The 17444-nt window shown below is 44.5% G+C and overlaps 1 protein-coding gene across 1 annotated transcript; it reads left to right on the top strand.

Annotated features, from left to right (window-relative positions):
- The first annotated feature begins 9309 nt into the window (after positions 1-9309).
- PRKAB1 (protein kinase AMP-activated non-catalytic subunit beta 1) lies at positions 9310-16370 on the top strand. The gene is made up of 8 exons (XM_070763115.1): positions 9310-9526; positions 10727-10934; positions 11684-11850; positions 12251-12344; positions 12858-12972; positions 13911-14044; positions 15059-15127; positions 15208-16370. Exons 2-8 carry the CDS (start codon positions 10776-10778, stop codon positions 15283-15285), a joined length of 816 nt encoding a protein of 271 aa, XP_070619216.1. The 5' UTR covers positions 9310-9526; positions 10727-10775; the 3' UTR covers positions 15286-16370.
- Positions 16371-17444: the final 1074 nt, after the last annotated feature.

The raw sequence follows: 17444 nt of genomic DNA, 5'->3' as shown, positions 1-17444 counted from the left end.
GCCACCCCGGCTCTTAAATTTTGCAGCCCTTCTTCCTATGGTGTCGTCTCCAGGCGCTGGATCGTCTTAAGTCAAGGACCACCTATATCTGCTTGGCATCACTTGAGAGCAGACGGAGAATTTGGTCCAGCTCCGGGGGGATGAATTAGCGGCCCATTCTGGCTACTCTTCCCTCTTCAAGGCCCGGAGAGAGTCGCAGGCAACAGCTGTCCCTTGGCCGTCTCCGGTTACCGGATGCCCCAAAGCAGGTTCATGGAAGCCACCAGGGCCACGAGGGGGCAGAGGGACCTGTCCTAAGATATCTCCAAACACATGCAGAGGAGCACAAACTGTCAGCGGTTCAAGAAAACAGAAATCACAGTGGGAGCCTTGATTTTTGGATTGCCATTTTTAAAAAAAAGTAGTTTATTTTTATTTATTTATTCATTTGTCCAATACACAAATACATAGGAAGAAAAGTAGACATGTGGTAATACAGTGATACCTTGTCTTACAAACTTAATTGGTTCCGGGACGAGGTTCTTAAGGTGAAAAGTTTGTAAGACGAAACAATGTTTCCCATAGGAATCAATGGAAAAGCGATTAATGCGTGCAAGCCCAAAATTCACCCCTTTTGCCAGCCGAAGCGCCCGTTTTTGTGCTGCTGGGATTCCCCTGAGGCTCCCCTCCATGGGAAACCCCACCTCCGGACTTCTGTGTTTTTGCGATGCTGCAGGGGAATCAAAGCAGGGGAATGCCAGCATCGCAAAGACAAGTGCTTCGCTGGCAACGGATGTCCGGAGGTGGTGTTTCCCATGGAGGGGAGCCTCAGGGGAATCCCAGCAGCGCAAAAACGGGTGCTTCGCTGGCAACGGAAGTCCGGAGGTGGGGCATCCCAGTGGCGGCGGTGGATTTGTAAGGTGAAAATAGTTTGTAAGAAGATGCAAAAAAATCTTAAGCCCCAGGTTTGTATCTCGAAAAGTTTGTATGACGAGGCGTTTGTAAGATGAGGTATCACTGTATATATAAGGGTAAAAGTGAACTTAGAGGAGAGGATATATGAAAGGAAGAGAATATATATGATAGGTGAAAGAAAGGAAAGGCAATTGGACAGGGGACGAAAGGCCAGTGTCAGGAGGCCCAAAGCCCCATCGTCCTACAAGCTCCATCCTTTTTCATTCACAGAAGGGTCAAGAACGGTTGCAGGAACTGGGCATGGCTAGTTTAATGAAAAGAAGGACCAGGGGAGACATGATAGCAGTCTTCCAATATCTCAGGGGTTGCCACAAAGTCTTCGGAGAGGGGCGGCATACAAATCTAAATAATAAATAAATAAGAAGAAGAAGGAGTCAAGCCATTCTTCAAAGCACCTGAGGGTAGGACAAGAAGCAATGGGTGGAAACTAAACAAGGAGAGAAGCAACTGAGAACTAAGGAGAAAATTCCAAATAGTCAGAACAATTAATCCGTGGAACAGCTTGCCCCCAGAAGTTGTGAATGCTCCAACAGTGGAAGATTTTAAGACAAGAATAGATAATCATTTGTCTGAAATGGTATAGGGTATATTGCCTAAGTGGGGGTTGGATTAGAAGACCTCCAACTCTTTTCTAAATTCTATTCTATTTTCTATTCTATTCTAATTATTTTCCATTCTTCATTCTTGTTCAGTTCCCCAGGGTCAGTTGTTGCCAATGGTTGCATGCTGGATCACCTGGGGTGGTACACGTTCATCCTGTAGTACCTCCAAGAACCTGGTGGCATAGTACAGTGGTACCTCTACTTACGAACTTAATTCGTTCCGTGACCAGGTTCTTAATTAGAAAAGATTGTAAGAAGAAGCAATTTTCCCCATAGGAATCAATGTAAAAACAAATAATGCGTGCCATTCGGGAAACCACAGGGAGCGTGGAGGCCCTGTTTCCTCCCAGGAGATTCCTAGAGAGGCCCCATGGAGGCTTCTCACCGCTTTTTACTGCCCTGTTTCCTCCCAGGAGATTAACCTAAAGAGGCCCCAAGGAGGCTTTTCCCTGCCTTTTCTGGCCCTGTTTCTTCCCAGGAGATTCCTAGAGAGGCCCCACGGAGGCTTCTCCCTGCCTTTTCCGGCCTTGTTTCCTCCCAGGAGATTCCTAGAGAGGCCCCACGGAGGCTTCTCCCCACCTTTTCCAGCCCTGTTTCCTCCCAGGAGATTCCTAGAGGGGCCCCATGGAGGCTTCTCCCCACTTTTCCCGCCCCGTTTCCTCCCAGGAGATTCCTAGAGAGGCCCCACGGAGGCTTCTTCCTGCCTTTTTCAGCCCTGTTTCCTCCCAGGAGATTCCTAGAGGGGCCCCATGGAGGCTTCTTCCTGCCTTTTTCAGCCCTGTTTCCTCCCAGGAGATTCCTAGAGGGGCCCCATGGAGGCTTCTCCCTGCCTTTTCCAGCCCTGTTTCCTCCCAGGAGATTCCTAGAGGAGCCCCACGGAGGCTTCTCCCTGCCTTTTCCAGTTACAGTTTCAGATGCTCGGGTTTGTAAGTGGAAAATGCTTCTTGAGAAGAGGCAAAAAAGATCTTGAACACCCGGTTCTCATCTAGAAAAGTTCGTAAGTAGAGGCGTTCTTAGGTAGAGGTATCCCTGTATTCCCATGTTTAGGGCAGAGGGATTTTAAATGCCGACGTTTAAAACCCTCCAAGAAAAAAAAAGTTCCGACGTTAGCAAACCTCGAGTCATTTCCTGACAACCGGACTGCCTATTATTGATTCTTTTAAGATTACCCTGATGCATAATTCAGCTTTTAGTGTTGGGGAGGTGACATCTGTCAATGGGAACTCAATGCTTTTGAATCCAGAAGGGCAGCCGAGCTGCTAATGCAATGGACTGTTTGTTTAATGGGAACACGAACCATTAAATAATGTGTCCATTAGGCCCAAGCGCGGATGAATAATTTACAATATCAAACTTTCTCAATTTCTCCGCTTCTCTCTCTCCCTCCCTCCCTCCCTTCCCTTCTTTTCTTCTGGATTTCCCCACCTTTATTTTTATTTTTATTTTTTTTCCTGCAATGCAGCACACCATCTGATTTCCGAGATGTAGGATGTGAAAGCTTCCCATTCTTCAAAACCCGTGACACGGGGTTTTTTGGGTCCCACGAAGAAACGAAACCACACGGGATGCTCCAAACAAACCAGCCCGGATTTTTAATCCTACAAACCCTGGTTTGAGGGATTGGGTGCAAATCTCCGCGGGATGTTGGCTGGTTGCTGGACTCTGTGTCAAGATTTAGCTGTTCCTTCCCTTCCCCTCCCTCGAGAACCAAAAAAAATTCCCGGTTCTTAAAGAATGTCTTTATTTTTAAAACCCGCAACTCCCTTTTCACGCACTGCCAGAAGTGTTAATGTGTAGCTCGCCTACCCTCTCCTTGGCTTTCGCACTCGACTCATCCATTGTCTGTCTCACCAGATGGGAGAACTCTGCTAGGTGAACTTTCCAGATTGGGAATGGATGTAAAAGACTCTAACCCCGCCGGGATGTTAGATGAAGTGGAGTTTCCTTGGACTTTTGACTTAAGAACCTAAGAAGAACCATGCTGAATGGGGCCAAAGCCCATCGAGTCCAGGGGATCTTGAGCAGAAAGAGAAGGCAAAGTCTTGACCCCCAACAACTGGTACCAAAGGGAACCCTGCCTGCCTCAACCAACATAGAGGCGGCACATGGACATCCATTTCAAGAACCACCTATGATACACTTGGCATCCATGAATCTGTCTAATCCTGCCTTGAAGCTCTCCAGGCTGACAGCTGTCACGACCTCTTCTGGAAGGGAATCCCATCAACCAAAGACCCTCTGGGTGAAGAAATATTTCCCTTGATTTGTCCTCACTTTCCTACCTATGAGCTTTAGGGAGGGCCCCCTCGTCCTAGTATTGTGTGATAGAGAAAAGGATTTTCCTCTATCCGCCTTTTCTATCCCATGCATGATTTTATACACTTCGATCAAGTCCACCTCTTAAACCGCCGTCTTTCAAGGCTGGAGAGACCAACGTGGTTTCATAAGGGAGGTGCTCCATTTCCTCGATCATTCTTGTTGCCCCTTCTGCACCCATGAAGCCGATGTAGCATCTCGGGGCACCGGGGACGAAGGCACCCATAAGGCACACCCTCCCCAAGGAGATGTCTTCGGTCTCCAAATCGCCTTCTTTGCTGGCCACCCGTGACAATATTCTATTTTGCAGTTGTGGTGGCTCGCCAAGGTCTCGACTCCTGTCCGAGAATCAACCTTTTCTGCCTTGCATCGCCTACTCTCTCGTCCGACAGTAAGGATGTCGTGTTTTCTCTTCAAAACTGGCTGCACATATTTCTTTCCATGGGCACGAATTGAGTCTCTGACCCTTCCTCAAAAGTATCCGTCATGCATCTGTTTTAGTTGTGCCTCTTTCCAATGGCTGCTACCCCTCTTTGTCTGCAAGTCGCATAAAGCATGCCTTATCCAGAGAAGCCATGACCCAACTTTTGAAGGAATGAGTTCAGGAGGGGGAGAGATAAACCCACCACTTTGTGTCTTTTGGGAAGGACTTTCTTCTCCGAAGTAAAGGCCTGAAAATCAGAAGAGACTGCTGCACCTTGGGACTTCGGAGAAAGACACAATTGTTGGGGTGGGCGGGTTGGGAATAACCACCCCCTCCGAGAAGGGGAAAAATCCACACCACGAAATGGTGGCGATGAAATTGAGCATGCTGTTACCACGGTTGAAGAAATATTAAAAATCTGTGTCGTTGCTGGATCCGGAAATTCTTGACCTGTTGGGATGTAAATTTAGTCATTTGAAAAGTGGGGCTATAGGGAAAAAAAAAATCAGCTATTCCACTTGTGTGTGTGTGTTTTAAAAAAGTGATTTGATGGTCAAAGGGGAATTCAAGACCCCTGGTCTCGGTGCAGAATTCAGAGAACAGCCCTGTTTGTTAAGGAAAATTGAAAAATAAAACTTGCATTGGTTCGTATGTGCTTTCCTTACATCATTTCGGTAGAGATGTCAACATCAGCTGGGAAGACAGCATAGTGGGTGTTCTGTCGGGCTCTCTGGTAGAATCCTCCCAAAAATTCACAGGTACAAATTTCAGACACACACACGTTTGAAAATTCAGAACAATGTTCTTTATAATGAGAATTCCCTTAAACCAAGCCCTCTTTTGGTATAGCAAAGAGCACTGGTCTCCAAACAAACTGGTAATTTGTACAAGTCCCTTATCAGTTCTGTGATACTTAGCTTGCAGCTGTGAGGCAATTCACAGTCCTTCTTCTTTCACAAAGTGAAACACACTTTGCTGTGGTTTAGTTTTAAAGCGGGGAAAAATCATCACACAAAAGGTCAAAGTCAGTAAAGCAGTCACGAAACACAACGATCAGATAATCCTCCACAATGGCCAAACCCACAGGCTGATATTTATAGCAGCCTCACTAATGACCACAGCCCCACCCAACCACAGGTGGCCTCATTTTCTTTGATAATAATCTCTCAGTTGTTGTTGCCTATGCATCGCTCTCCGCATGCGTGGCTGTATCATTAACTCTTGTTCTGAATCCAAGGAGGAGCTAGAGAATTGATCTCCTTCTGAGCTGTCTGCCCCACTCTCCTCCTCCCTGTCACTCATGTCTTCTTGGTCAGAAGAGCCTTCATCAGCAGATTCCACTGGGGGCAAAACAGGCCTGCAGCATGTGGATGTCTCCCCCACATCCACAGTCCTTGGGGCAGGAGCTGGGCCAGAGCAGCAAAGAGCAGTAAAATCAACACCAGGTCCCTGGGTTTGCTCTCCCTCGTTAATTGAGAAATTCATTCAAGGGGTTTGTTAAGTGAATCACTACACTAATTAAAAAAAGAACAATCTTTATTAAATATATACATTAAAAAAGAGACAAACTATCAAACATACAAACACATAGAAACCTATATGCATGAGGGTTGTCCAGAAAGTAATTATTTATTGAACACAATGAAACTTATGCTCAAGAAAGAATTATATTTGTTCTACACTCTCTATTTTTCCACGTAATCTCCGTCCCGTTCTATAGCCTTCCTCCAGTAAGACACAAGGGCGTGTATGTCCTTCGCTACTACTCCTTGTTCTGGCCACAAAGCTATTTCTGCCTTTGCGAATCATCTCTAATGTGCCCAGCGACTAACCGTACTTCTGTCGACTGTAGATTCTCCATAAACTGTCCACAAATGTTTGTGAATGTTCCCAACAGTTTCTTTCTCTGCAAGAAATTAAATGACGGCACGCTGCTTGTAACGTACGTCACTTACGCCATTTCAAAACACAGAGATACAATTTCCCTCTCTATTTACTATTACTGAACATCCAAACTATATTATTTAATTCTATGTATATATGCCATGTGTGTACATGGAATTAATATTATTTAATTCTATGTATATATGCCATTTGTGTACATACATGTTACACGCAGGCACACAAAAATATACATTATCGACTAGTATAAACTATATGTGTGTGTACACACGCACGCACGCAATGCTCTTGTAAAATTATACACACTCAACCTCATTTACTGCAATAGGAAAAAAATACCCAGAGCCCAGAAAGGGAAAAAATAAAAAAAAAATCAAAATTTTTCTACCGGTTCTGCATCACTGCCCCATATGGTATTTTGGATGCCAGACTCTCCGAAAATGGAGACTAGTTTAGATCTATTTTGGCCTCGTTGCAGCCTCATCAGCTAGCCATACCCAATGGGTATGCAATGGAAACTGCAGTTTAATGTTTCCAAATGTAAAATAATGCACTTGGGGAAAAGGAATCCTCAATCTGAGTATTGCATTGGCAGTTCTGTGTTAGCAAATACTTCAGAAGAGAAGGATTTAGGGGTAATGATTTCTGACAGTCTCAAAATGGGTGAACAGTGCAGTCAGGCCGTAGGGAAAGCAAGTAGGATACTTGGCTGCATAGCTAGAGGTATAACAAGCAAGAAGAGGGAGATTATGATCCCGCTATATAGAATGCTGGTGAGACCACATTTGGAATACTGTGTTCAGTTCCGGAGACCTCGCCTACAAAAAGATATTGACAAAATTGAACGGGTCCAAAGACGGGCTACAAGAATGGTGGAAGGTCTTAAGCATGAAACGTATCAGGAAAGACTTCATGAACTCCATCTGTATAGTCTGGAGGACAGAAGGAAAAGGGGGGACATGATCGAAACATGTAAATATATTAAAGGGTTAAATAAGGTCCAGGAGGGAAGTGTTTTTAATAGGAAAGTGAACACAAGAACAAGGGGTCACAATCTGAAGTTAGTTGGGGGAAAGATCAAAAGCAACATGAGAAAATATTATTTTACTGAAAGAGTAGTAGATCCTTGGAACAAACTTCCAGCAGACGTGGTAGATAAATCCACAGTAACTGAATTTAAACATGCCTGGGATAAACATATATCCATCCTAAGATAAAATACAGAAAATAGTATAAGGGCAGACTAGATGGACCATGAGGTCTTTTTCTGCCGTCAGACTTCTATGTTTCTATGTTTCTACCCTCACTGGGATTTGAACTTGCAGCCTTTGCCTTGTAAGGCAGAGAATTAACCTCTAGGCCACAGCATCTCATTCCTAAATGGTTGTAATTGGCCATTTTAATACTATTTTGTTGTCCCAAGTGTAGGGCTTGGAGAGACTCCAGGTCTTGGGCTACGGCTGTCAAAATTCTCCCTTACCATCCCGAGCAGATCTGAGATGGCTCAAGTCCCAAATTCCTGCCCCTCCCTCCTCTCTCTCCCTCCCCCCCCCCCCCCCCCCGTTGGCAGGATTCACAGGCAGAGATAGATGAGCGGGGCCCCAGAAAACTGACACCCACCCATCTCTGGATCAGGTTAGCCTGCTTCGGGGTCTTAAGGACAGCTCAGCTGCAAAATAGCAACGCCTGCACATCCTAGTCTTTAATCCCAGAAAGGACCGGCTAAATATACCCAGGTATCTACAGTGGCCGAGTTGAGAAGCCCAGCAGATATTTCGACCAGAGAGATTTTTGTTTCGACGAGTCGCAAAGCCCCTGGGACCAAGTTGCCCCAAAAGTTGTAATCGGCCCATGCTCCAGAGGTGGCATCGAGCCCACGTGGTGGCATGTGAAGCTGGACTGATGCTCAATTAATATATGAGCCAGCAAGTTAGCGGTCAACAATACTGTATACAGTAGTTGACAAATCAATAGTAAAGATCTTCAGATGGTATCATTACAATGCTATGGAGTTTAAATTTGACTATATAAGTTCCAAATGTAAACAAAATAAGAATGAAAATGTAAATTGTGTTAATCTCAACTTTTTTTTTTGCATTATTTTTCTTTTCAACACATATCCGTACAAACTTATATGTTATCCCTACTTAGTGATAAACTTTTATTAACTTGATATATTCATGAAAATCACTTTTCATAGTCACAGCATTAATTTTTTACTTTTGTGATGTGTACCACGTACAGTTCACATTTTGGAAATGCTTATTTAATGTTTTGTTATGTCCTATGTGTTATGTTTGTTTGTTTTTTCTTTATTTTTATAATCAATAAAAATTAATTAAAAATAAAATAAAATATGAGCCAGCCGTCTGTGGCGGTAGCCAAAAAAGCCAACAGAATCCTAAGGGGCATTAATAGAGGCATTAATACCACTCTATAAAGCCTTAGTAAAATTAAAGATAAAGATCGAATAAAGATCGATAAAGATTTAAAGGGTTAAATAAGGTTCTGGAGGGAAGTGTTTTTAATAGGAAAGTGAACACAAGAACAAAGGGGCACAATCTGAGGTTAGTTGGGGGAAAGATGTGGGAAAATATTACAGTATTTGACTAAAAGAGTAGTAGATGCTTGGAACAAACTCCCAGCAGACGTGGTTGGTCAATCCACAGTAACTTTGAGCAGGGGGGCTGGACTAGAAGACCTCTAAGGTCCCTTCCAGCACTATTCAAATTGAATTGCGAGAGTTAAAATCTGGAATATGATTTCTGGGTGGTGTTTCCCCCTCCCCCCCCCATGCTGATCAATATATGTTCTATTATATAACATTATGTAATTATAATTATAAATATTATATAATTACGGCAAGATTGCATGCATGTCTTTCTCATCCTGGCCGCACCCCAATTTTCAGACGCGTGCAAAAAGCCCTTTCAAATTCGGCCCCATTATAAGAGGCAGGGCTGGACTTCAACTCCCAGCATGCCCCGGGCCGGGGGTGAAAACTCCCACCCCCTCCAATCTAATCATTCTTTGCTGCCCCCTCCTGGCCGCCTTGATGTCATTGCAAAAACCGGGCTCTGACGCGCACGCGCGTTTTCTAAGAGCGGGTTTATACCTGAAGGCCTCTGACAGGAAGCGGAAATAGAGGCCGCGGCCGGAAGTGGAGCCCGGAAGCGTAGGAACCGGCTGCTTTGCGACCTGCACCGGCGGCTGTTGCTCTTTAGCTGGTGCAAGCAAGGAAGGAGGAGGACGCGCCCCGTGAGGTTTCCCCGGGCTTTGAACGCGGCCGGGTGGAATTCACACAATCGGCGGCTCATCGGACGGCAAGGTGACTTCGGGGTTCCTGAGCATGTGCAGAGTGCGGCGCCTAAGCGGCCCCGGGGAAAGCCGGGTGCGGGGTGGCTTCATCGGCGCCTCCTCCTTTGTCCCGCAAGGAGAGCGGGTTGAGGCCTTGGATTGGGACCGTGTGGCGCTTCTCTGGCACTGGCGCATATATACTTGAACAACACAATAGAACTGCAAGAAAATCAAACTTCTGTGAAATCAAATTGTCCACTTAGGAAGCAACACTGATTGACAATCAATTTCATTTTGTTGTCAGCACATTTAACTTTGTACAGAACAAAGTCTTCCATGAGAATATTTCATTCATTCAGATCTAGGATGTGTTCTCTTTATTTTTTTGAGCAGTGTGTATATATATGTATTATGAAAAATCTTCAAAATATCTTTTAATAGGGTGTTGGTCCACCTTTTGCAGCAAATACAGCCTCAATTCTCCGAGGTATTGATTCATACAAATTGTGAATTGTTTCCAAAGAAATTTTAGCCCATTCTTCAGTTAAAGCATCCTCCAGTTCTTTGTATATATACAGTAATATATGACTGTTTTTCTATAAGGGTTTTTAAAATTGCTTTTAATATTGGATTTGTATCTCATGTATAACTTGTTGTGAGCCGCTCTGAGTCTTCGGAGAGGGGCGGCATACAAATCAAATAAATAATAATCCCTCGCTACTTTGCGGGGCTTAAATCCATTAAAAATTCATAAAATTCTTCTTCAGTACTACTGTACTCTATTAAAGAAGCTGGTAGGATATCACATGTAGTTCCAGCTGAGAAACATTATAGAATGACTGTTTAATGCAAAGGGTGGGTTTTAAAAGTCCAAATACTCATTAAACACATTAAAAATATATTTCCTCTACTTCGCGGAAATTCATTTTTCACAGGTGGTCTTGGAACGCATCCCCCGCAAAAAACTAGGGATCACTGTATTACTATGTATATTATTATCCTCATTACTAATTTTTTTATCGGCCAACCATCTGAATTTTGATGGAGATGCTACAACGGTCATAAGGGTGAAAAACGGCCATGTCACATTTTTCAGCGCCGTTATAACTTCAAACGGTCACTAAGTGAGCTCTGTTGTAAGTCAAGGTCTACCTTTCTGTTCTCATCTGGATTGTTTGCTTTATTTCAAGTTTACTCTTACAGCATTCTTTCTTCTTCCTTCTTTTACAAGGGAAACTAGCCAGCCATCTCCTGACTGCCCACTGCCCCCTTCGACGGCCATGGGGAACACCAGCAGCGAACGGTCCGGAGTCGAGCGCCAGGGGGGGCATAAGACCCCTCGAAGAGACAGCCCCGGCGGGTCCAAGGATGGAGACAGGCCCAAGATCTTGATGGACAGCCCCGAAGATGCTGACCTCTATAATACGGAAGAAATGAAAGTAGGTGGAAGTTTTTGCTGCGTTAAGAAATAGCCTAATGCTGAAGGTTGCCACCTCAAAAACCAATCTCCCCCATTCTGGTTTTGATCTCCAATAATTTTCCAAGGCTCAAAAATTCACCTCTTTGAAAATAAAACTTAATTTTTTCACACAAGCATAATATCTGTATAGATTTTAGTGCAAGAAAGTAACACAATGTCGTTTGGCGGGACCCAGGGGAAGAGCCTTCTCTGTGGCGGCCCCGACCCTTTGGAACCAACTCCCCCCAGATATCAGAGTTGCCCCCACCCTCCTTGCCTTTCGTAAGCTCCTTAAAACCCACCTCTGTCGTCAGGCATGGGGGAATTGAGACTTTCCCTCCCCCTAGGCTTATAAAATTTATGCATGGTATGTTAGTATGTATGATTGGTTTTTAAATTGGGGTTTTAAATTAATTTAAACTTAAATATTGGATTTGTTTAGAATGGAATAGAATAGAATTTTTATTGGCCAAGTGTGATTGGACACACAAGGAATTTGTTTACATTGTGTTATTATTGCTGTGAGCCGCCCCGAGTCTGCGGAGAGGGGCGGCATACAAATCTGATTAATTAATTAATTAATAAATAAATAAATAAATAAATAAAAACACAGTCTAATCTCGTTAAATAAATTAAATTAAAATTATGGGGTCGTTAAATGGGGACGATCCATATCTGGGAATGAAATGGTTAAGTCAACGAATCGTGTGATTGTTTGCTGTTTTCTAGGCTCCGATGGAGAAAGATGAATTCCTCGCTTGGCAACACGATCTGGAGGTGAGCGACAAGGCTCCCACCCAGGCTCAGCCGACCGTCTTCCGGTGGACTGGCGGTGGCAAAGAAGTTTATTTGTCGGGCTCCTTCAACAGCTGGAACAAACTCCCGCTTACTCGGAGGTAAACTTGAGAGTTTGGAAGGGAATGAAATGCTACCAGTTTGGGCGTACCTGCAGTGGCAGTCGCCACTGGTTCCAATGAACCTATAGTGGTGGCAGCGTGAGGCCTGGACATTGCCATTCTCTTGTTTTTAACCCTTTGGCCATGCGCGCAGCCTTTTGTGCCTGGGCAGAGGGTGAAAAAGCATGCACGGCGGTGTTGGTGCTGGCGCTTTCGAACCGGTAGGGGAGGTAAGTAGATTTCACCGCTGATCGGTTCGTACATGAGCTGCGTCTGTTAAATCAAATGGGATGAGTTGGGCGGCATACTAATTAATTAGTTAATTAATGAATGGAATTGAATGACTAAATTTGGTCTTTAGGGTGTTAACGGGCTCTGTCTTTTGCCCCGTTTGTCGCAGCCACAACAATTTTGTAGCAATCCTCGACCTTCCAGAAGGGGAACACCAGTACAAGTTCTACGTGGACGGCCAGTGGACTCACGATCCTTCTGAGGTGAGGCGCTTATGAAAAATAATAATAATAATTAATAATAATATATCTTGACAAATGTATCTTTTTCTTTTATGTACACTGAGAGCATATGCACCAACGACAAATTCCTTGTGTCCAATAACACTTGGTCAATAAAGGATTCTATTCTATTCTATTCTATTCTATGTACACTGAGAGCATATGTGCTATTGCTAACATGTTGTAAGCCGCCCTGAGTCTAAGGAGAAGGGCGGCATAAAAATCGAATAAATAAATAAATAAATATGCACCAATGACAAATTCCTTGTGTGTCCAATCACACTTGGTCAATGAAAGAATTCTGTTCTGTTCTGTTCTATTCTATGTACACTGAGAGCATATACACCAACGACAAATTCCTTGTGTGTCCAATCACACTTGGCCAATAAAGAATTCTATTCTATTAAAGGGAGAAAACCAGAAGTAAATATAGGGCAGCATTCTGTTTGATCTAATAAAACTTCCCTGCTGGATCTAACAAACTCTTTTTCCTAGCCTGTTGTGACCAGCCAACTAGGAACTCTCAACAATATAATCCAGGTGAAGAAGACCGACTTCGAAGTCTTCGATGCTTTAATGGTCGATTCCCAAAAATGCTCCGACGTGTCAGGTAAGTAGTGTGTGCAAGAATCTGAAAGGTCCATCTAGTCTGCCCTTATACTATTTCCTGTATTTTATGGATCTATGTTTATCCCAGGCATGTTTAAATTCAGTTCCTGTGGATTTACCAACTACGTCTGCTAGAAGTTTGTTCCAAGCATCTACGACTCTTTCAACGAAATATTTTCTCACGTTACTTCTGATCTTTCCCCCAACCAACCTCAGATTGTGCCCCCTTGTTCTTGTGTTCACTTTCCTATTAAAAACACTTCCCTCCTGAACCTTATTTAACCCTTTTGATTTAAATGTTTCAATCATGTCTCCCCTTTCCCTTCTGTCCTCCCGACTGTACAGATGGAGTTCATGAAAGTCTTTCCCTGATACATTTTATGCATTTTATACTTTGTTCTGTATAAAGTTGAATGTGCTGACAAAACATGTGAAATTGATTGGCAATCAGTGTTTTTTTCCTAAGCGGACAGTTTGATTTCACAGAAGTTTGAATTACTTGGAGTTATATTCTGTTGCTTAAGTGTTCCCTTTATTTTTTTGAGCAGTAGTGTTTCTCAACCGCTCCCAGAATTCCCTACCAGCTTTGAGACTTGTGGACTTCAGCTCTCAGAATTCCCCAGCTAGCCAGAATCCTGGGAGTTGAAGTCCATAAGTTTTCAAGTTGCCAAGCTAAGAGCCTCGGTGGTGCAGTAGAGTGCAGTACCGCAAGCTATTTCTGCTGATTACTGACTGCCAGCAGTTTGATAGATGGAATTTCTCCAGGCTCAAGGTTGATTCAGCCTTCCATCCTTCCAAAGTCGGTAAAATGAGGACCCAGACTGTAGGGGGCAAGAGGCTAACTAAACGACTGGGAGAGGGCTGTAAAATCACCATGAAGTGGTAAATAAGTCTAAATGCTATTAATCTACTATGCTGTTCCTCTTCCACTCTCCCTAGAACTGTCAAGTTCGCCTCCTGGACCGTATCACCAGGACCCCTACATTGTCAAGCCAGAAGAGAGGTTCAAGTCTCCCCCAATCCTTCCTCCCCATCTCCTGCAAGTCATCCTGAACAAAGACACTGGGATTTCCGTAAGTAGAGAAGCCAGGCAAAAGTTTAGCCCCTCCTTGGCCTAGCCTCCTCCAATTGTATTGGGACTACAACTCCCAGCGTTCTCTGGGGCGCTTCCCAAGCACCCAGGACTGTGTGATGTAGCGGCAAATTATGTGTGCCGATCCCAGTAAAGTGGCCTTTTGCAATTGAAAGATTTTGTCAATTCCGATGGTTTTCAAATGCCCACTGAGATCCTTTGGTACTGCGCCCAGCATGCCACGGACCATATTATTATTATTATTATTATTATTATTATTATTATTATTATTATTATTATTATTATTATTATTATTATCATCATGACTTTAAAACAAAAAGTTCTTGATTTACAATCCGTAGTTGGTTCTACTTACCTTTATTATTTATATATATACAGTAATACCTCGTCTTACGAACCTAATTGGTTCTGAAAGTAGGTTCGTAAGGCGAAACGTTCGTGGATTCTGCCCATGGAATTCCCTATTGGGATTCCCCACCTCCTTTCTAGCCTCCAGATCGGCCGAAAACGGCGCTCTGCTGAGTGGCGGCGCCCGGCTGTAACCTTCTGAAACAGCGGGGCGCTTCTCGGCAGCCTCCGGAACCTGAACCGGAACGCGAACCTCTGGGTTCGGCTTTTGGGAGAACGCCGAGAAGCCCCCCAGCTGTTTCAGAAGGTGACAGCCGGGCGGCAACGTTTCTCGGCGGCCTCCCGAACCCGAAAAGTTCGGGTTCAGATTCGGGAGAACGCCAAGAAGCCCCCGGGCTGTTTTAAAAGGTGACAGCCGGGCGGCGGCGCCCAGCGGAGCGCCATTTTGCAATCTGCAGTGGGTTCGTAAACCAAAAAAAGTTCGTAAGAAGAGACAAAAAATTTCCAAACCCCGGGTTCATATCAGGAGGGGTTCATATCACGAGGGGTTCGTATCATGAGGTACCACTGTATTATATTATTATAACAGTCTGTCTGCGGGTGCTTTTTGATGCCACATTCCTAACACAAAGCTCTTGATTTTTAGTGCGATCCAGCGCTCCTTCCCGAACCCAACCACGTCATGCTTAACCACCTCTACGCCCTGTCCATCAAGGTAAGAGGCATCCTTGGCTGCTACAGGGTCTTCCCTGTGGTGGCCCCTCAGTCTTCTGAACAGTTCTCCTCTCTTTAAAGGACGGCGTGATGGTGCTGAGCGCCACCCACCGTTACAAGAAGAAATACGTGACCACCTTGCTATACAAGCCCATATGAAAGCAGGGCTGGCAATGCGGACTCGTCCGAGAGAGAACAGAATTGCCACCACAAATCATCCCCAGCCTCCTCCTTCATTTTAAACCATCCCATACTCCCCCCCCCCTTTTAAAAAATAGAGGGAATCCTGTTAGATTGAACTGGCGCCTCGCTTTCTCCTCGCACGGATCCAGATTTAGCAGCCCTGTTTTTTTTAATTCATCGAGTGTGAAGCTGCCTGGATAGGGGAAAAAAGAGACACCTCCCCAAAGACATCCAAACTGCGCAGGCCAATTAAAAACATCAGAAGAGCCATGCCGAATGGGGCCAAAGCCCATCGAGTCCAGCATTCTGTGTCACACCAATTGTCCAGCTTTCTGTGCCCACCAATTGAGTCCAGCATTCTGTGCCCACCAATTGTCCGTGGGGATCTTGAGCAGAAAGAGAAGGCAAGACCCTCCCTTTCCCCAACAAACACTACCCAAGGGAACTGCCTGCCTCAACCAACATCGAGGCGGCATTTGGACGTCCGTTTCAATAACCACCTGATACACTTGGCCTCCATGAATCTGTGTAATCCTGCCAGGCTGACAGCTATCAAGGCCTCTTCTGGAAGCGAACCCCACAAACCAAGGATCAATTAACCTTGAAAATTAAATTTATCAACGCTGCCTACCCTCCAAAGCCAGAGGGAGGCTTTGTACAACAGCCAAAGGGAGACGAGGGCGTCTCAAATCCTGAAAACGTCTTCGGGTAACATCCTACACGTGTGGCGTCACTGTCGGGGCCCAACTTTTGTCCTGTTCTTGCCATTTTGTTTTTAATAAAGAACATTTGGAGTCTGTGATCATCGCAGCAATAAAGACCAAAGAAGGGGGAAGCAACCCAGCCCTTTCCCCTCACGTTGCCAGGGGAAACGTTGGCAGGCCTCGGTGCTTTCAACGGTTGGGTGGATCCTTGGCCGTTCCAACAGCTTTATTCCTCGGGATGATCGGCCCAAAGGCAGCATGCAGAGCCAGTATTTTAGGGCCCCGCCGGTCTTTTAAGTTTGATATTTACCCTGTTCGGACAGGGCTTTTAATAAATAAAGCTATTGTGGAAAAAAAGAGATTGCGCTTTGCTCCTGCCTGCCTGCCTCCAAAGTTCATTTTCAAAGTGTTTTTAATTGCTTGTGTTGAAAGGTTGGGGTTTTTTTGTAAAATAATCTTTATTAAGTTTCTACATAGATTTGGTGTTTTGGAGAGTAGGCCCAAGATACGAGGGTTGCCCAGATAGGAATGCACTTTTTTTTTCCAGCCTACATAATGGTACAAATGCGAAACTTATACATTATTTGAATTGTCAGGAGAGCGTGTGTAACTTTTGCGTTTCTTCGGACGGATAGTGTAGTGGCAGCAATGTTTTGAAATGGCGTCTGCGATATACAGGGAGTGGACAAAAAAATGGAAACATGGCATCATGTTTGAACATGTTCAAATCAATCAAAACTTGACATATTTTAATGCTTTTTTAAAAGATTCTGTTATTTCATGTTTTTTTAAACTACCTTTTTAAAATCGAAATTTAAGGAAATTGGTTATAACCTTCTAGAAATGGCAGACCTCTCAGACTTTCAAAGTGGCCAAATTGTTGGTGCTCGAATGGCAGGTGCTAGTGTAACCGTAAGTGCCCGAAGGTTTGGCATTTCAAGAGGTCGTGTCTCAAAAGTCATGACTGCTTTTGAAAGAGAAGGGAAAACCTCCTCAGCCAAGCACAGGTCTGGTCGAAAGTCGAAGTTGTCTGAGAGAGACCGTCGGACTCTAAAGCGAATGGTTAGAGTGGATCGCAAGACTGCAGCTCCTAAAATCACTGCAGAGCTCAATAGACACGTACAGAACCCAGTTTCCACAAAAACTGTTCGAAGGGAGCTTCACCAATCTGGATTTTCAAGGTGTTTCCATTTTTTTGTCCACCCCCTGTATGTTTCAAGCAGCATGACGTCATTGAATTTCTCACTGCAGAGAAAAACGGGAACATTCACAAACGTTTGTGTACAGTTTATGGAGAATCTGCAGTCAACAGAAGTACGGTTAGTCGCTGGGCACAGAGGGTGAGGCCATTAGAAGACAGAACAAGGAGTGGTACCAACGGCATACATGCCCTTGTCTTGGAGGAAGGCCATAGAACGGGACAGAGATGAC

Source organism: Erythrolamprus reginae, chromosome 10, assembly GCF_031021105.1.
Source record: "Erythrolamprus reginae isolate rEryReg1 chromosome 10, rEryReg1.hap1, whole genome shotgun sequence".
Taxonomy (NCBI): Eukaryota; Metazoa; Chordata; class Lepidosauria; order Squamata; family Dipsadidae; genus Erythrolamprus; species Erythrolamprus reginae.
This window is presented reverse-complemented; position numbering and strand designations above follow the sequence as displayed.

Bases quoted from the DNA above. Each gene is read 5' to 3' on its own strand.
- PRKAB1 (XM_070763115.1), top strand. From the start codon at position 10,776: ATGGGGAACACCAGCAGCGAACGGTCCGGAGTCGAGCGCCAGGGGGGG. The intron at 10,935-11,683 runs GTAGGTGGAAGT...GCTGTTTTCTAG, and splicing joins ATAATACGGAAGAAATGAAA to GCTCCGATGGAGAAAGATGA. The intron at 15,128-15,207 runs GTAAGAGGCATC...CTCTCTTTAAAG, and splicing joins TCTACGCCCTGTCCATCAAG to GACGGCGTGATGGTGCTGAG.